Source organism: Aphelocoma coerulescens, chromosome 3 (assembly GCF_041296385.1).
Source record: "Aphelocoma coerulescens isolate FSJ_1873_10779 chromosome 3, UR_Acoe_1.0, whole genome shotgun sequence".
Taxonomy (NCBI): domain Eukaryota; kingdom Metazoa; phylum Chordata; class Aves; order Passeriformes; family Corvidae; genus Aphelocoma; species Aphelocoma coerulescens.
In genome coordinates this window covers 19,314,845-19,334,661 of record NC_091016.1, presented here as the reverse complement: position 1 = coordinate 19,334,661, position 19,817 = coordinate 19,314,845, and the positions used below count along the sequence as shown (strand labels likewise).

General features: G+C 49.9%; 1 protein-coding gene across 1 annotated transcript; it reads left to right on the top strand.

Annotated features, from left to right (window-relative positions):
• Positions 1-1,502: 1,502 nt before the first annotated feature.
• On the top strand, positions 1,503-13,348 carry LBH (LBH regulator of WNT signaling pathway). The gene is made up of 3 exons (XM_069009323.1): positions 1,503-1,661; positions 2,402-2,504; positions 10,863-13,348. Exons 1-3 carry the CDS (start codon positions 1,636-1,638, stop codon positions 11,061-11,063), a joined length of 330 nt encoding a protein of 109 aa, XP_068865424.1. The 5' UTR covers positions 1,503-1,635; the 3' UTR covers positions 11,064-13,348.
• The last annotated feature ends 6,469 nt before the right edge of the window (positions 13,349-19,817 follow it).

Genomic DNA, 19,817 nt, shown 5'->3' with positions numbered 1-19,817 from the left:
AGGAGGCCAAAGGGACTTGTGCACCAAGTCTCCCCTGCTGCCTCCCTCCCGTTAACCTTGCGGAAGGTGACTGGTGGCCCTTTGCAGGGAGCTCACTCACACCCACCTGAATTTCCACACACTTGCAGGGGCTCGATCGACTCCTTGTGATTCATTTTAATCTGGCACAAAGCAGCAGCTTGCTGAAGCCTGATGTGAAACACCCACATACACTCACATTATATAATATGAATTTAAGAAGATTAAATTATCCGGTCTGAGGAAACGCATGCACGTATGGACATACACATTTATTTATACACAGTCTGCAGGATAGCTGAGGGCAAAGCTTCCCTTCAGATGCACTGAACTTGTGCTTTTTTAGCACTTAAAAATTGGGACAAAGGGTGTGTATTTGGCCGTGCATACACACGGGTGTGAAGCACGGCAGCAGCTGTGTCCTGCGTTTGAGGGAAACACGAGAAGCGTGTGTAACTGTGTACTTGGTTATCCACTGTGTTGGCCAAGTCTGAGCAGCAGCATGGAGCGACAGGTGGAATCCAAACACTCCCGGCACCAAACTTCACCTGTCAGCGTACGGCAACATACCGCTCCCTGGGAAAGCAGGCAGAGCAGGGAACGGTCCCCAAAAGCCCTGAGCATCTTTCAGCAGCCTTGGAGAGCCCGGCTCATCCTGTGGCCGAGCCCTGCCCTGCAGGCATGTGCCTCGGGGCACAGCCCTTTTCTCAGGCTGCACGAACACGGGCAGATCGATGCACAATGGCGGGACTCACGTTGCTAACCTGTGACAGGTGCCCAGGCCTTTCGCCCGAAGATGTACTTTGCCTTCCAGAAGTTTCATGTTGGGAGGGGAACGCGGGAAATGTGCTTCACCTACAGCTGCCCACAGTGCTCACGCTGCCCGGGCAGCGAATGGATTTGCTTCTCTCTCTCTCTTCCTGCGCCTTCCCGTCATTGATTCACATTGGTTTGCTAAATATAGCTCGGACCCGTGAAGCTGCTCACTCAGCTTTTACTCCAGCAAGAGGTGCGGGGCACGAAAGGTGCTGGCAGGAGCAGGGCTGGGCAGCCGCTGCCGCTTCTCCGGTACGTGCCGTCCCTGGCCGTGTCCCCGGCCCCCCCCCGCCATCACCACCATGAAGGGGGTGGGCTTCGTAAGACCCAGCCCCAGTCCCAGTGATGCTCCGGGTACCGCCGGTACGTCCCCCTGCGGCCGGCAGCGGAGGCGGGGGGCCGCATCCCACCTCGGCCCGGGCTGAAACACCGGGAGCACCCGGGCTGGGCCGAGGTCGCCACCGCCACCTGTTCCCGGGGCCACGGGGACTTGGGGCTACGGGGACTTGGGGACACACGGACACACCCCCCCCCCGCACCTCCCCCCGCGGGCGGCGCGCGCCGAGGCCATTCATGAAAAAGTTGACGTCAGGCGGGTGGGCGGGGCCGGGCCGGGCCACGCCCCCGGGGCCATTTAAGGCAGCGCGGCGGCGGGCGGCGGGCTCAGAGCGGAGGCGGCGGCCGGGCCGTGAGGGAGTTTGGTCGGTCCCGAGCAGCGCCGCGCATCGTCCTGCCGTGTCCCGCAGCGCCTGGGTGCCCCTCCCGCCTCTCCCCGCCCGGGGCAGCCTCCGCCGGGACTTCATGTCTGTGCTGTGCCCCCTGCCCTGGTGAGTGGGCGCTTCCCGCGGGGGGGGGATGGCGGCTCTGGCGATGGGATGCTGCCGGGGGGCGCTTGAGGCCGAGCCCCTTCAGCCGCCCCCCGCCCCGGGAGGCGGCCGGGCAGCGGGACGGCGAGGGGCCCCGGGGAGCGGTTCCTAGGGCGGGCGGTGCGAGCCGGGCGACAGCGGGACGAGCCGCAGCGGAGGAACTGCGAGCTGCGGGAGCTCGCTTCACTTCCCCGCGCTGGAAATGCTATTAAGGCTGTAAAAGCCGGGCTGGAGCTGGCCCCGCGCGCTCCGCCGGCGTGGAAGTCCCCGAGGTTGTAAAATAAGTTAGCGGGGTCTAAAGCACACCGGCTTGAAAAATTAAAAAAAAAAAAAAAAAATGAAAGAAAAACCAAAACCCTCGCGCTTGCACTTTTATTTACTGTGGTTTTTCAAGTTCAGCCTCCGCCGCGGGGCAGAGCTGGAGGAAGCGGAGTTAAAAGCGAAGCGCTGCTGCCGGAGCGTCCCCGGGTGTGCTTGAGCTGGGCTCTTGGGGGGAGAGCCGGGGAGGTGCTCCGAGGGCATTGGATGTAGCTCTGGCTTACGAGGTACTGAGCTTTTTCCGCTGCCTTCCAAGGGGGGGCAGGAAGGAAGGGACTAGAAAAAGACTTGCCTACAGGCTCTGCTGCTCGCTTCGCCGCTTGACTCGTGCTCCGTCCTCCCGGAGCCCCTCAGATCACCGGAATGCTGTCTTTTGTCTCTAGCTCTGATTATCTGAAATCCGCTGAAATGACTGAAGTGATGATGAACACCCCAGCCATGGATGAGATTGGATTAAGCCCCCGCAAGGATGGGCTGTCGTATCAGGTAAGTGCTTTTCTGGTAGTTGAGGCATTAATCCCATGTGGAATTGCCTGGGCTAGACTGTAAGCTTGGTCTAACGTACCTTTCCATAGCCTGACCTAATAGCACGTCTTGCCGTAGTGAGACCTAGTCAACAGACTGGAATGTTTGCTTGGCAGGAGATGGTTGTGTAAAATATCACTTGCTATCAGTGTGGGTTGGCAGAGGATTCAGTTGTTTTGAAGTGACTGAGCCCCCACTCATTCAGCATTCCCGGGGCTCAGTGGGAGATGGGTTAAAGAAGGATTCATGCCACTCACTGGGCTGAGAGGGCTCTTGAGATCTTTGTAACACAGCATAGAGTTGATCTGCTGAGAGCAGGAGGATGCTGTTTATATGGCATCCACACCTATTTGATCTAGTTCCTGGTTTTCCTGACTGATGTGCCCATTTGAAAGGGTTAACAGTCTTTTGTAGGATACAGTGAGGCCAGCCACAGCCTAAATGAGCCTTGAAATGTCACTGGAGATACCGGTACTTGGATGCACAAGTTGCATTCATTCTGAAAGTTCTGAACAATGTAGTTAGCTATTAATCTCTAGATCAATGGCTGGGGTGAAGAAGTGGTCTTCAACTAGATTGAGCCTTAGTCTTTTAGTCTCAAAACCCTTTTCATTTCCTAGCCTGTAGTTAATCAAAGCACAAGTTAGGCACCTTAGCCTCCTAGCTCCATGGCTTCCTGCACTTCCAGGAGACTTGTTGATGAGATCTGACACAGATGCTGAATGCTGGCAGATGACTTGCATCTGCTCTGTACATTGGGTGACTCTTACTGGCAGATCCAGATGCAGGGTTCATCCTTTGCAGATGTTACACAACCTGCAGAGGCACTTGCTCTAAGTGTGCATTCAGATGAGGTGCTGTATGTTTGCATATTTATGTCTGAAAAGGGAACTACAAGGCAGCAGCAGTGCGCCGGAGCATGAAATCGACTGAACTTTGGCCCATGGCTCAGGCCTCCAGCAGAAGCCAAAGCTATGTGGAAGAAAAGGGGATGCATTCCTTCTTTTAGTCAGGATTCTGGATAATGCATGTTGTGTGGTTTATAGCTGTGCTTCGGTGCTTGAATTAGTGGGGAGTCAGATGGAGTGCAGAGGAATGACAGTGGTTAGACCTGAAGCAAACTAACCTGCATGTGATGTCTTTATGGGTCACCTTATGAAGAGGCTTAACCCAGTCAGGTCAAAGGCTTCTATTTACCCATCCAAATTCCCAGGGAGAGGCAGAATCTAGGTGCCCTGCTTGTTCTAATGATCACTTCAGTGAGGCTCTTCCCCAAGTGCTAATGACCTTGATAAGTCTGCTTGGGCCAACTGGGGAACAGGCCTGTTTGGTTTTGAGTGGATCACTTGAACCTGAGCATGTGAGTCATAAACGCTGACAACTCATATCTGTGCAGGGCTTTTGATCCTAGATCTGTTCTCTTTAGTGGTCTAGTCATAGATGATTATTTTTCAAATGCCTGCAAGGAACTTCACCTTGATGTGAAGCAAACTGATGGCAGCAAGAGTAAAGGAGCTGAAATGCAAGACTCTTATGGCAATAGCAGTGTGTGGGCTGTGTATGAGGTCTACCTCTAAATCAGGTTAGTGTAAAGAGGATTGGGGAGCAGGATCCAGCCTTCCTTCTCTGGCTGCTAGGCTGAGAATGTCACAGTGTAAGTCAAGGTAAGTTGAAAGCATCCTTAAAGGGTTGAAAACTCAACTGAGACCAGCAAGGGCAAATCTGATGCAAATAGCACTATGAACTTTTTGTTCTACCTCAGACTTCGGCACTTTGTGCCTCATCTTGCTGATGGAGAGAGTTTGGTACGTGGAAAATTGTATGCTTGTCTGAAAGCTGTAGTGCAATAACTTAAAACCAGACAGGGCTAATGGAGCATGACTGCTCCTACACTGAGGCTTGTTGTTCTAAGCTGCAGCATCTTCCTCCACTCATCTGCAGCGTCAGGCGTGCACAGTGTAACAGCCCTGGGCTGGCTATGAGAGGCAAAACATAAAAAGTGGAGCCAGAACCAGGAGAGGCAAACTTTTAGCTTCAAAAATTTCTCTTGTTCCTTTAGTAGAACTTGAATTTATTTTACTACAAAGATGACCTCAAACTGAGATTCAAAATTTCCACCTTCAAGCTGTGTAGAGCAGGGACTGCCTGGGAGTTGGTCTGTAGGATGCTGCCTGTGAGACTGGGGGCTGCTTCTGCCACTGGAGGCAGGCATGAAACTGTCTGGACCAGAGGAGGTGGTACAGCACAGCAGCACTGCTGGAATTCTAAAGCCCATCAGTACCTGCAGCAGACAGACTTGTTCTACCAAGACTACTGTTTCAAAGTCTTTTTGTCTTTACTTGGAAATAAACTGAGGAAGCAAGCTCATACCCTGAGTATAAACTTCAGCAATCTGATTCCTCTGTCTTGTGGAGTTCATTGAACTTCAGGGCTCCTCTCTGTCTTGGTCCTTATGAAGGGAACTTGGGTTGTTGACTTTTTTCTTCTGCATCTTCCACCCCCTGGGGTGTCTGTCTGTCCTGGACATTAGCTGAAGCTCTGCACTCCCCTCCCTGGTGAAGCACTGTGCCCTTTGCTGGGCTGGTCATCACTGCTCAATGGTGTGAAAACTCAGACTGCAGAGGTAATACCAGTATTAACTGAGTTGCCTCCACAGGCTTAAGGCAGATGTGCTTTCTCATCACAGGAATGCCCTTTTTCCAGTTAATATGCAAAATGCTTGTAAGCTAGTTTGCTAGCTTCAAAATCTTCCTCTGCAAGACACCTTTCATTTCTGTATTTGTGACAGCAAGCTGCTGAGCCCCCTGAAGATGGTTCAGTCAACAGATTTCAAGGGCCTGAGCAGAAGTGAGTGGTGAATTTGGGGCATGAGTCCCAGAACAGGGCAGCATCGACAAAACAGAAGATGTGACTGGAGAGATGATGTCATGCTGGTTCTTGTGCCTGCAGTGAGAAGCTATTTCTGGATCTTTAATAGATGTCCCATAATTCCCATGGGACTTACTAAACAAAAAACTCATTGAAATGCAGCTGATGGCTCAAGTTGCCCCTGCTACAAACAGATGTGGCTATGGAGGGCTTCATGTACTTCCTGCCTGGCAGTGTCCAGTGAGCTGGGCTGTTCCTGCTGCCAGCCAGAGCTAATGCACTGTTTGCTGTTTCCCAGCCCTAGAAATACCCGTTCTTTGAAGAGCCTCATCAGCACTCTGCCAGCTTGTCCTCTGCTGCTGTCTCCCAGTGGCACAAACAATGCCACTGAAACTGAGGCTGAATTAATTATTTCATGGAGCTGCTGTCAAAACAGTGCCTTGACCAGAATCCTACCTTGCTTCTTGGAAGTGGAGCAGGGTCTGAGCGCAATGGAAAATACTTCAAAGCCCAAAGTGTGTGTTCTGAGCAAAAGCAGTGTCCTGAGTTGAGTGTGCTGCTTTGCTGCTGGCTGGTGACTTGCTGGTCCTTCAGGCTCCCATGTAGGAGACTGGCCTGTGGGGGCTGAGCTTGCCTCATGCCATCAGCTGAGGTTTGGTTGTCATGGGGAGCTTGAGCTCTATTAAGTCGTGATCTCATCATGCTGGGATCTGTCTAGGTTAATCACAGCCACAGCTTGCTGGGAATCACGTCAGAGTGGCTGAATCTGGGTAAATAGGCTTAAGGCTCTATCCAGTGGCTGTGCCAAAAGCTTGATGTTGGGGAAGTCATTTCTGGTGAGTGCAACACCTCTCCACCAGCCCTGGGGAAGCACTGGCTTCCCATGCCAAGGGGCTTGAGCTGTGTTTGCTGGATCCCTCCAATTAAATGACCACCAGTATGTTACTGACCATGGGGCTGTTGGCTCAATGGAAATTGTACTTCCTCTGTAATTGTTTTCTTGTGAGGTGCTTCATGTCTGTGCAGCCTTGATTTGTGCAGGGGAAGTCCTTCAGCTGGGCTGCTGCTTGCTGCTGTGGAAGGTTTTGAGACAAGACTGCAAAAAGGTGGTGATAGCAAGCACAGCTGCTAGACAAGATTAGTAGGCAGAGTCAACGTGTATTCCAGGGTCTGGGACCTAAATGAAGGCCAAAGCAGGATATGGGATAAACAGATCCAAAAGTAATCATGTTTGCAGCTATGCTGTGCACAAGTGCCCCACTGAAGTCCAAACTGAGGACAGCAGCTCATTGGAACACCTCAGAGCATGTTTTTCCCCTCTACTTTGATGCCTTGTAACTCTGAGGGAAAATGGTTAGAGGTAGGAAGTTTCCCTGACATCATGCCCTGAGACAGGGCAGTATTTCTGTGGCTGGGGAGTTGTTGTGGCTCATCACCTTGAGTCACAGCTGCTATGTACATACTTGGAGCTCGTTCTCAAGTCATGACTACTGTGTGAGTAAATGTATGCATTGTAGCTGGAGAAGTCCTCCAAAGAGGACACTTGAGAGGTGGCTGAGATATTTCCTGAAATGAGCTTGCCATGCTTCTCAATGGCAGTAAAGTTTTTATTTTCAGAACTTAAATGATGGTTTGGGATTTGGAATATTGGCTTGATACTGCTGAAGAGGCACAAAATGCAGCTCTTCAGCCCAGGGAGGATGAGTGAGATGTGTCCATCAGGGGTGTGTATTCTGTACCTGAAGTGGGATGTCTCCCAGTATGGACTTTGCAGTCTTGTATAGTGCTACCACAATGAAGCAATGCTTTCCCCCAAACCAGTAACTTAATTTGGAAAGATCTCATTGCTTTAGTCTCCCTGTAATACAATTTAAATAGTTTTCAGCCCCATGGGAGGGGAGACAAGCATTTTAACTATGGGTGTTGGTATGGAGTACACATGTGGAAGTTGTTTTGAATTTACAAGTGTCACTTGGATTATGGTAGTGCTGAGCTAATCTTCTTAATTGTCTGACATCTCTCCTGCTTTTGGTGTTTCTCCATCCCTGTGAATGCTGAGAGAGGGTATGAGCCTCCCCAGGGCAATGAAAACTTTCCGTTCTTGTTGCCAAGACTTCATCTGAGGATAGCAAAGCTAGATCATCTGAAGCAGAGGCAAACATGATCTTCCTAAAATCATTTCAAGCTTTTGTTTCAAGTTTGCTTTTCCCTGCCCTTTCCAGCTGCAAGGCAAGAATTTGGTCAATCTGTGTGTGATCTGGGTAAGTTCATGAGGAGAGTAGTTCCCCAGACATAAATCCAGAGGGCCCTGTAAAAACCAGTCTTGCTATTAGCAAGAAGCTGTGTTGAGTAGTGCAAGAAGCAACATATGTGTCCTCTGTGGGTCTAGAGGTGTTGGATGTGTCTCTCCATGGTGAGGATTTAGGGCTCAGCTACAGGGGGAGGCTCTGGAAGCAGTTGCAGCCCCTTGTGCTGTATCATGCAAGTGAAGGGGTGGAAGATAGCTTTGAATTGCTGCTAAATTTGCTTTTAGGCAGCCATCACAACCAGTTGGTTGTCACCTGTCCTTCATCAAGTGACCAGGTCAGCCAGGGGAAGGCATCTGCCTCAGCTGTGTGCAAGGTGGCTCTGTGTCATGAATGAGAGGGAGAAGCTAACTAGAGTCTGTTGCCCTCTTTGTGGGGTGGGAGGCACAGTGTCTTGCTCCCATGCTCCTGAGCAGGGTAATGTCAGCAGAAAGGCTTGGAGGCAAGTTTTGCTGTTCTGGCTGCTGTGCTGGAGGGTGCAGAGCTCCCAGGTCAGAGCTGAGCTGCTGCATTCCCCGTGTGAAGTTTGCTCCAAGTTAGGGAGGTTTTTTTCCCTCCCCGTTGTCTAAATCTGGAGTGGGACCAGATTAGGTCTGTGGAACCAATGTAGCATGGCACTACTGGAGCAGGACAGAGAGAGCTGGTGCTTGCTTATCCTTTTCTATAAAGAGGAGTGGGGAGGCTGGTTGGGGTAACCTTTCCACTTGGCTTCCTCACATGTACACTTAGTCTTAAACCCTCTTTCCTTGGGCCCCGGTGCTGGGCCTGCTGTTGCCCTGCCTGTCACATTGGAGGAAATCTGCCTTTCTGTATTTTTTCCATTGACTGTCCACGCCCCTTCAAAGTGCAGTTGCAACATCTCCCTTCATGCTGCCTCAACGATTAAAAAGCATGACTTAGTGGAAAAAATCCTGACCTTCTTGGGTTCGGCCTGTCCTGCAGCTGTTTGAGATAAGATTGTGCTGGGGTTTTTTTTTTATTATTAAAAAAGCTGCTCACCACATTTTGTGGATATTTGTTTGTAAGGAAATGACTACTACTTAGTTTCTGGAAAAAAATCTGGCAGGCTATTTTCAAAGAAATTGCTCCAATTTGACCTAATGTGCTTAAAATAATAGCAGCCAAAGGTTAGTTTAATTATTATACTGCTATTTTTCTTGCATAGGAGGCTATTTTCATGACATTATCAGCTTATGTAACCTATTGAACCACACTTTTTTTTCCACTGCAACCTTCTAAACCATGTAATGTCAAGGGTATTTTTTTTTCCCATCCTGGGTTTAGATAACTTGATGCTTAAGAGCCACTGACTGTACTTTCAGTAATGCACTGTGTGCCTGAAACTGCCTTTGTTTGGCCAAGCAGAAGCCACAAAGCTCTAAGAAACAGTTGCTGTCTCACCGGTGCCAGGAGTGACTAATAGCAAGTAGCTCACACTGTGATGCCCAGGTTGATGTGGCTGTGCTCAAAGGACCTCAGCTGCTCTTGTGCACCTGAAAAACGTGGATGGTGGGAGCTGGGCTCTTGCACCACTGTCCCCAGGACCAGATGATCAAGTGCAACCAGCCCCTGATTTGTGCATTACTTTGTTACCTTGCCTGACTTTGCATCAGGTAGCAGCTGGATGGCTTTCTCAGCTTGGCAGTCTCATTGCCACAAAGCTTTGGATGTGAGGGAGAAATGAGGCTGAAGGGTAGAAGACGGAATGTTGCCAAGGAGGTGATGCTGTAGTTAATAGTTTCTAGGCTGAAGGAGTTGATAGGATGTTACTTCACTTTCTGTGGCCAGGGCTTCCCAAAGTGGTGGGTACCCACATGATTGGCACAAGGAGAATGAGGCTTCATGGTTAATGCTCAGGGCTCCTGGACAGGGAGTCTGCTTTGGTAACTGGAACCACAAAGATCAAAGCAGATCAGATCTTGCTCTCAGACTGGCAGTGCTGTTCCCTGCAAGGATGCTCTTGCAACTCACTTGAATGCAGATGACTTTCAAAGAAGATTTTAAATGCAACTCTAATGTGAAATGGGCACTGATAAAATAGTTTGAAATAGCAGGTGGTGGTTGTTTAACCTTCTGGTTACTAACCAGGAGATCTGATGTGGCAAGTGGATTTTATCACCCAGCAGTTCCCTTCTGGATGAGATGGGATTTGAAGCTGTTCCCCTAGCAAGTTACCCACAAGTAACACAACCTTTTCTGTTTGTGTTGCAATCTAGTCGTGCAAAGCTGCTGCTAACGCTGCAGCAGCAGTTTTATTCTATTTATTATTATTAAGTACTTGTGCTTTGCCTCAGTTCCTAGTAGGACCAAAGTGTGCATTCCAGTGGCACTACCAGCGAGTGTGGGCCCTGGTGCTGCTGCACTGCACGAGCTTGTGCATCCATGTGGCAAGCAGTGGGTGGGAGGGAATGGGTAAGGTCTGTGCACCTTGAGGGGCTGGAGATCAAGGAGTCCTCGTAATCACTGCATGAGAAATACAGTGCATAACTGCTGGCTATGGCACAGGTACCCCTTTCCTGAAGAAATGCAGTCCAGTCCCTAGGCCTTCCATAAAATGAGTGACCTGCTCAGTTTTGCTGCTGATGTATGGTAGCTGTAGTGTGCAGAGCACTGCCAAAATTATCTCTAAAATGCAGCTGAGCTATTTCAGGCTGGCACTGTGGCCCTGGAGTGATACCAGGCACAGGCCCTTGCTGCAAGGGCCCTGGGTTGCCATGAGCCTCCTGCCTCCCAGCAGCAGGGCCTGGAGAACAAGCCTGTTTTCATGTGCAGCCTGACCAGCAGCAGGAAATGAGATCTCAGATTCTCTGATCGAGATAGCTCTGTGTGCAAACTCAAGAGCATTAATGCAAAAGCAGGGCTGGGGGGGGAGAGGCATTTGGATAAATATCCAAAAGGGCAGATACCTATTTGCTGAGCGCTATCCAAGCAAGCGCGTGCTTCAGAAGCCTCTTGGGCAGTGCTCATTTCCATTACTTGGAGACTTGAAAAGGTTATTTACAAGTTCAAGAGTATTCCCATCACTCAGTGGTTGACTCTGTGTCCAGACTAGTCTGCCCTGGAGACCTAAATGTCTCGAGCTGGGTTTTGGCTGAGACTGTGTGAATGCAGCCCCTCTCACAAGCCTGTTCCTTGGCTCTTTCAGATCTTCCCTGACCCCTCGGACTTTGATCGTTACTGTAAGCTGAAGGACCGCCTGCCCTCCATTGTGGTGGAACCCACGGAGGGAGATGTGGAGAGCGGGGAGCTGAGATGGCCGCCTGAAGAGTTCCTCGTGCAGGAGGAGGATGAGGAAGAGGAGGAGGAAAACTGTGAAGATGCAAAGAAGGACAACAAGGAGCAATAAATGGCATCTGAGGAAAGGCAAGGGACTGCACCCTTCTGAAGGAAGAGCCACTCTTTTTTTGAAAGTCTTTTTAAAAAGACAAGTTCAATTTTGCACCTGCGAGATCTTAGTTTTTTTGTATTCTCTGTATCAAGAACTGAAGCCCTCGGTGTCACCAGACCTCCTGAGGAAGGAAGGAAGGAAGTAACGCAGAGAAATGTTTGCTGTTCTCGAGATCATTATCTGTATTTTTCCGAGGCGGAGGCAGCAGTGAAATTCCAAGCACATGGCAGAGGGTGACCACAAGAGGACTGCTGGAGGGGGGAGCTCGGGGAGGGGGAAGAAAGTTGGAGGTGGCAGCGTTTGGCTGGGAGCTGCCTCTGGCTAAAAGCATGAGAACAGGGCCGAAATATCTCAGATTTGCCTTTCTTACAGCTTCCATTTTGTGTGTTGGGGGGTGGAAGGGTGTCCATAGCGAAGCATGGCTAAATGATCTAGTGACAAGGGGCCTGCAGCTCTCCCTGGTCTGGCACCTCCTAGGGTAAGGTGAGCATCCATAGGAGTAGTCTGGTTTCTTGCTCTCGCTGTTGAGCCTGTTTTCCAGCCACTTTTCCCAAAGTTACTTTCTGCCCCTTTGTTTGCCTTTAGACTCTTCAATGCTGAGCAGCTGTATTTGCAGGGTAGCGTTAGGCTGCTGCTTGTCGTCTCTCCTGCGATGCCCTAGTTTGTCTTGCAGGTGGTGAGTGTGAGGTGATGTGCATCTGATGTAAAAAGGTGCTTCTGTCTGTGGCAAGAACACCTCAGATTCTTCTCTCCTATTTGCTGGGGCTGCTGTGGGGTGGTCTCGTCTTGTACAGTGCCCCAAGCCTGAGGGTGGAGATTTATGCCTCCTTGCCTTGGTGTCCTTGAGGTTGTAGGGTTTTGTGTCTCTTAACTTGCTGGTCAATGGGCTTGAGAGGGCTGGGGTGGGGGGGTTCTCCTCCAGCTTTGCACTGCAGGGCCTCCTCAGTGCAGGACAGGCTTGGTGGGGGGGTGTTGTGGGGAGGGCTGCCAGACCTGGGGGTCATCCAAAGACGAAACACCAGATCTAGTGTGGATCACCAGTGGGGTTTGCAGGATGAGGCCTGCTGGGAGAGGATTAGCCTGGGTGTCCTTAGACAAGATGTGTTCCTGCTTCTTAGTGAGGGTGAAACATTCATGGTTGTTTTAATGGAGTGCAGACTGGCTTGTGAAGTCTGTGGTTGTCCTCTCTTCACCATATCCTGCCTCAAGGAGAAGGCCAGTCTGCTGCCAGACAAGGTAACCTGCTGCTTGCCTGGAAAAGGATGATCTTGCAGCTTTGGGGACCAGCTTGGGAGCCAGTCAGTCTTGGGATAGGATGAGAGCAGTTACCACCTAAACCAAATCTGGGGTCATGGAAGAGAAAAAGAAATGTCAAGGCCTTAACCAAACTTCCATAATAATCCCAATGCCACCCCCCTTTGCTTATAACTGGTTCCATTTTTAAAATCTATTTGGACATGTGTGTATTTGTATTTTTAATACCTCATGAGTAGTTAAACGCTGGTGGGGTTTGGGAACTGCTTTTAACATACTGGCAGCACTGTTTTAGTCTTGTCTTGCTTGCGTTTCAACATAATGGCAATAATTTATCAGCTCTGTGTAACTATTTTCGGACAGATCGGAGTTTGGAGATGAGTTAGCACAAAGCAGGAGAAATTCAGTGTTCCTACACTGCAGCTGGCCTCTGGCCCAGCCACGCAGACCCAGTCAGACACTCTCCCTGCCCACCTTGGTGGATGGTTGATCACTGAATGGCCATGATGTGCTGATACCATTTTCTCTAGCGATGGATTCAGCTGTTGTGTCTGTAACACTTGTTCTAGTCTCGCTGTCTTACTGGAATGAGCTTGTACACCTGCATACCAGCCAGTCGTCTTAGTTCTAAGTGTTACTCTCTATTGGTCTCTACCATCTGTACCACCAAGTCAAAGCTCTGTATCAAAGATATTACCATGTGGGCAGCAGTGAGATGGCAATCCTTGGACTTCAGACCTGCTGTCTGCCCTAAAGACTTGCATATTTCTGTCTGCATCCTTTTTTTGGAAGTATTGTGTATATTTCTATTTGTTGTTGAACGTATCTAAAGAACAAAGCACTCCAGTAAAACTCCTCCTGTTGTATTATATACATTCTATATTTCTGTAATTCTTTTTTGAGCCTCAGGGAGAAGCTAGCATTTTTTTCAAACTACATTTTTGTCACTGTGACAGTTGTAAATAAAGTTTGAAAATGCTTTCCAAACATACTGGCTTTGTTTTTACTGCAGAAGTGGGTTGGGATGGTCATCCTTCCAGATCATGGCCAGTCCTGGTGTTTCAGGTCTTAGGTGCGCTGACTTGCAAGGTTAATGCACACACCTGAAGAGAGTCATGTCTATCAGTTGTGCCTGGAGATGCTGGTTTCATGCTTGTGGCTGGCCTCAATTCGTGCCCTATGGCACTGGAAACCTAAGTCAACTCAGAGTGACTTAGGTTTCCAGTGCCATAGGGCATTGGAACTTAGAGTGAGGGGCAGCACCTTTTGCCTTCCATCTTCCTGTGATTGCTCATTGCTGTGTGAAAGGCTGCAGCAAACTGCTGCTTCAGCTCATTTGTTCCTGAAAAAAAATCCACATTTATATCTGTAATCTACATCTACCCCCTTACCTAACCTTAGAGAACATGAAGTCATGGAGAGTGGAAACTATTCACAGCTGCTGTTAGTAGTCATGTTCCCTGTGCATGCTCTTCCCTGCCCTAAGCAGCACTCATGAAGACAAGTCTTGCCTTGCTGTGTGCTTGTAGGGTCTCAGCTGAGCTACCCAGGGTTGTCTGTGTTGGCCATTTTGGGTCTAGAGGTCAGCTCTTCCTGAGGAGTTGTCTGTTTCTTGTCACACACCCATGGCTCTGTGCTGTGGTTCGTGGTGCTGCTGGAGGAAATGGCATTTCTGAGTGTGAGTCTGAGCTGCTCTGGTACCAAGGCACTGTTCTGGGTGTAGAGGTCTGACCATGCCAGGATGCAGTAATTCAATCTGTGTACTTAATGGGATTAAATTTTCCACTAAAACCAGGTGATAAGAAGCAAATAGCCTGGAATACCCATATCTTTGAGGTACATAGATAGAAGTTCCTGTGATTTGGCAGCTAACACTCTAATCTTACCTAGGCAAACAAGCTCAGCTGAGGCTGGAGTGTTATGTTTACATGAGACTAGTTTAAATACACTAACTAATGACCCTTCCATTTAATGCTTGAACTGAGGGCATGCTCAGTGGGAGCCCCACAGTTCAAAGATGAATTGTATCATGCTCAACCCTCATGGATGTTTTATGCCATGGAAACAAATGCAATATTAAAGCTGACCTCTCCTTTTCTTCAGTCAACCTCCAGCAGAGGTGCTTTGATTTCTTCCCCTCTGCAAGAATGGAGTTACTTGCCTTGTAGAAGCTTCTGCAGCATTTCCAAGGTGACCAGATGTGCTGGTCTGAAATCAGTGAAGATGTTTACTCTTGACCCAGAATGTTTTTGTTTAAAATACAGCACTGGTTAGGGAAAGTGCAAATGTATTGAACTTGTCTGCTACTTCCATGTGCTTCACATCAACAGGTTTTTCAGGCTCACATCAGAATGGAGAAGGAATCTTGATGGACCATCCTGTTTTGGGGTGAGACCAGAAGTGTTGGCCTCTCAGTGGGGCTTGCTCAGCCAGGGGGTCTGCCCTGTGTCAGCCTGGAGCAGTGATGGTTGGAAGGAGGCTCTTCCCTGCTCCTTTACTCCAGCTATTGTGGCCAAACTGGAACTCAGATCATGAAATGAAAATGGGCTTGCTGCTGAATGGGTGAGCCTTAGTCATCCCCAAAAAATGATGGGTGGCATAAGGACCTTTCATTGCACATAGAGCCATGTTTCTCCTGGCTCACATTTAGACCTGAGGCATCTGTCCTCCTCACAGCTTTGCCTTTGTAGTTGAAACTGAAGACACAGCAAGCTGTGCACTGCTGTCCTGCTTAGTTCAGCCTGTGTTCACTCTCCCAGACATTTCTTTTGCAGTGTTCAGTATGCATCCACTGCTGTTTGGCTTCATCAAAGCCCAGAGTCACTGGAACCTCTGCACATGAACTGCTGGCATCTGACTTTGCCTACATTTGGGTGCAGACAGGAAAAATTCTTGCTTTGAGGGAGTGCAAAGATAATTCATCAGCACTGCATGTGGCCAGCAGTCACCCCTAAGATACAGGTCCCCTTGGTGCAGGTCAAAGTCGTGCTCTGGTGTAGCCACACTCTTTGTCATTGCAAGCAACAGGAGAAGCTGAATTTTCTTTCAGGTGAGCTGTCTCTTCCCAATTTTAATCCCCGCAGGAAGTTCCCAGCAGATGACGACATGGAGTTTTCATCCTTGTGATGTTGATCTGCTTTGAGACGCCTTGAAGCACAATCAAAACTAAAACAAAATCCTCCAAATCTAGTCACCTGGAACAAACCAAGGGATGCAAGCCTGTAATGCACATGCTCTGAGCTCTCAGAAAGCAATCCCAAGCACTACACATCTCTATATAAACAAGAGGAATTACTATCCCTAAATCCTTACTTGAGAAGAAAAGCTCTGGGTGTTTCATGGTCCAAGTGATGCCTTTCTGCTTATGTTTGGACAGCAAAGATCTGTGTCTGGATCTGGAAGAGCACAGCAGAGTTTAGTTATGCACCTGCCTGGTGTCCCCACGCTCAGCAGTGTCTGTGTCAATGTCTCTGCAGTAGGAGGGCAACGTGTGGGACATCCCTTGTGCCATGGCCTATCCCGGGCCCGGACCCCTCCTTTCCTGGAGGCCAGCAGTGTCAGCAGCACAGTGACATGGCCTTTGAGCCATTTGGGTTAAAAATGTGTCACTTCCACGGCTCCAGTGATCATCCACCTGTAGAAAGAGCTGTGCAAGCCTGTCTCCAGAGCAGCTTGCTGAACTAAGCCCAAACTCATCCTTACACAAATGAAGGCTTATGAGTGCTGTTTTTAGGAGGGGGAGGGAAGAGGCTTCATGCCCATCACCTAGGGAGGAACTGAGTGCAGAGAAACCTGCTTCACCCAGGAAATGCCTGGGACTGCTGGGAGCATTGTGAGTGTTTATGTGATAATCAGCAGGGATGGAGAGAACAGGAGCTGCTGCAAAGTGAGGGAGGCACTGTGGGTGGGGTTGTTAGGTGTGATAGTGGGGAGCTGCTCTGCCAAAGGTCCTTGTGGCTCCATGGTTTTGTGCCTGAAGGGCTGGAAATGGTGCTTGGACATACCCTGGGACACCCACTGATCTCTGCAGCTCCCAACTTTTGCTCAGTGGAAGTTCACCTGGAGGATAAGATGAATGGGGCTCAACTGTGTTGTGCTGTGCTGATGGCCACAGCATGAGCTGAAAGCCTGGGCTAGCAGGCTAGGGCAGTTTGGGTGCCAGGACTGGAGACAGACCAGCTGGGGAAGAGATTCCTTTATTCTCAGGTCCCACCTTCCCTATAATGGGTAAAAGAGGAAGGATTTGGCTCGAAGCAAGAGAAGTAATTTTTGTTGTTGTTTCAAATCAGACCTTTTCCTGTCAATGAAGAGCTTTTTCTCCCACACCCTATTACCGACTCCATGAAAGTTGTCTTTTTCTTTTTCCATGTTAAAACAAAAAACCCAGCCCCATGCTTGGGTCACAGACCTGCACATTGCCCACCGAAGACAGCAAAGACAGGACAAGCAGAGATGGAAGGTAGCAGTGGCTGGCAGGCAAGGGAACAGAGCCTGGAGGGGTGAACCTCCACCCATCACAGCAGGCAGCTGAGGCAGAACAAAGTCAAACCCACTGTTCTGAGAGCCGTGAGGGGTGGGAAGACTGCACAGGGGAGAGAAGCCACAAAGGAAGCATGCACTGAGCACTCGTTCCCTGCCAGAGCTCTAACCACACAGGGTTACCGTAGCAGCGACCATCAGCTTCATCTGATAAAAATAAGCAAGGAAGTCGAGTGTATGAGAGGGAGGGGATGTCACAAGCCAAGCATGAAAATGTCACAGCAGCTCTGCTTTCATTTTCAGTGCTTCCTTCTTTATTCTGCCCTCAGCCAGTTCAGGAGCTCAGGTATTTCCTGTCCCATCTGTCCCAGAGTGTGTCCTGCCTGTGTCCCAAACATCCCCTGGCCCAGGGGTGCTCGTGGCCACGTGCTCTGTGCACAGTGCCCTGCCAAGATGCTGGGAGCCTCATGCACACACCTGCAGCTCTGCTGCAAGCTGCAGGGATGGAACAGCAGCCAGAGCCTCGTCCAGCTACGGCCAGGCAGATCCCCACCTCCTCCAGGGTCTCATCTCCCAGTGCCTTTGGCTCTGGACTGCAAAGGTGAGGCTCAGCACAAGGGGAAACACAGGAATATAATCCCAGTGTGGTCACTGCCACGCAACAGCCTGCTCCTGCCGTTCTCCATGCTGAGAACAGCTCAGCTGGGCTGAGGAGGTGGCTCAGGTTTGCAGCTTTCTCCAGCTGTGCCGGGGCAGGGAAAAAAGGGTGGCTGCTTTACAGGGCTTTGAGCTCTTCCCCACAGGTTCTCTGCATTCAGAGGTATGAACCAGGCAGGTTACAATCAGCTCAACAAATATTTGTCAAGCACGAGCCTTCCTGAGCCGTGTTTGACAACTCTTTTCCACTGCAGTTGTTGCCAGCACTGTCCAGCCTGCCGTGGCTGCTGCCTGCGGGGCTGAGGACTGACCCCTGCTGCCACAAGAGCTGCAGCCACACTTCCCCTGCTTGGAACGGCTCCTCTTTGGTGGCCGGGTGACAACAGCCCTGGGTCCCACGGGGTGGAGGTGAACTGGCTGAAGGTGGGTGGTGGGGCAAGCAGCAGAGGTGGAGCTGCTTTCCATGTTCCCTCGGGTGGGAAAAACCTTTCCCTTGTGCCAGGAGGGCCCTGCGTGCGTGCGTGTGTGTGTGTGTGTGTGTGTGCACTTGTGGGATTTGCCTCTCAGTTCCCTGCCCTCCCCTGCTCCAGTGCCCACAGCTTGCTTTACCTTCGGCACAGCCTACTGAGTAATTGGCACATGCTGACATTGGTTTGGTGGGTTTAATCCAGTAATGTTCCACCTGGTGGCATTTAGGATACCTTCACAAGAGGGGAAGACAAAGGCAGCTTTAGAGCAGGGTCTTGTGCATAAACTTGCTCTGACAGTAGCAGCGGGGGGGCTTTGTAGGAGCTCTTCAGTCCTTGCCAGGCTCAGCAGATCGTGCTGGGGGTATTATCCCCTGCACCCAAGGACAAAGGGACTTTGTAGTGTGCAGTCTCATGACCTGTCTCTAAATGTGGGGCTCTCAGCTGAGCCGAAATGGGATTTGCCCAAATCTTCAGCACTCGGATGTGGATTCCTGGCTGGGTCTGCTCTGGGTGCTTGTGTGTGGAAGAGGCAAGAGCCTGTGGGCATTCACATGGGGTGGGCAAGAGCCATCCTGCATGCTACTGTGCACCCCACTGGTGCTCCCAGATGGACTCCCAAGCTGTCCTGGCCCGTGCCAGGGCCTTTCTCAGCTGCCTGATTGCTGCAGCTTGTTTCACAGGCTGCGCCCTTGTCCATGGGGTCCTTTCCATACAGAATCCTTTCTACTTTTTCTCAGTAGCAGCTCAAGCCATTTCTCCAGGGTTTCCTATCTCTGCCTTGCTTGATCTGAGCAACTAAACCTCTGTAACTATTCCTGACCTCTGTAAAATAGTATTGGCCACAGAATACATGAAGTATATTTACCTTAAGTGGGTATTTTGTTCTTTATAGGGACTTGCCATCAGTGACTTTCCATACCTGTCTCTTCCAATAAATCTTAGACATTTGTCCTGGTGTGATACAGCAGCAGTCATTTTTGAGGAAACCTGATCAGAAGAAATCTCCACAACCACTGCTGTCAAAAGAAATGGTTTATTTGGTTGAGTTTTACCCAGAGAGCCAGCAAAACTCCAGACTCTCGAAAAAAGGACCCCAAAAGCTGCAGACCCTGTGATGCCACCTCCCACCCTGGCACTGGGCTAAGTCATGCTAAACTGCCTCCATGGTAATTAAAAGCTGTGTGTTTAGTCTGAGGTAGTTGTTAGGTCTCCTCCTGTACTCCATGGAAGGAAGTAAACAGCTCCAGAAGGTGAATCATCTTAACAGCCTATCTGGAAAGAATGTCCTCAGGCCAGCAAGAAGATGGAGATAACCATGTAGGTGATTAGAGGGGTGGAGCAGCTCTCCTACAAGGAAAGGCTGAGAGAATTGGGATTGTTCAGCCTGGAAAAGAGAGGGCTTTGGGGTAATCTAATTGCACCCTTCCAGTACCTGAAGGGAGTCTACAAGAAAGATGGAGAGGAGCTATTTAGAAGGGCCTATAGTGACAGGACAGGGGGAATGGCTTCAAACTGAGAGTAGGTTTAGATTAGATATTAGGAGAAATTCTTTACTGTGAGAGTGGTGAGACTCTGGCACAGGCTGCCCAGAGAAGCTGTGGCTGCCCCATCCCTGGAAGTGTTCAAGGCCCCTTGTCCATGGCAGGGGGCTGGAACTGGATGGTCTTTAAGGTCCCCTCCAACCCAAACCATTCTATGTTTTTATGAGTTTGCATGCCCAGCTTTCAAGCAGCTGAATCCAGATGAGCTGAACCTCACCCCTAGTTTCTTTTGTGCTTTCACTTCGTTGGGTTTGCCCCTGCACATGTCAATGCCCCCACTTCTATAGTGTAAAAAGATTTGTGCATCCATG

Bases quoted from the DNA above. Each gene is read 5' to 3' on its own strand.
- LBH (XM_069009323.1), top strand. From the start codon at position 1,636: ATGTCTGTGCTGTGCCCCCTGCCCTG. The intron at 1,662-2,401 runs GTGAGTGGGCGC...TTTTGTCTCTAG, and splicing joins GTGCTGTGCCCCCTGCCCTG to CTCTGATTATCTGAAATCCG. The intron at 2,505-10,862 runs GTAAGTGCTTTT...TGGCTCTTTCAG, and splicing joins AGGATGGGCTGTCGTATCAG to ATCTTCCCTGACCCCTCGGA.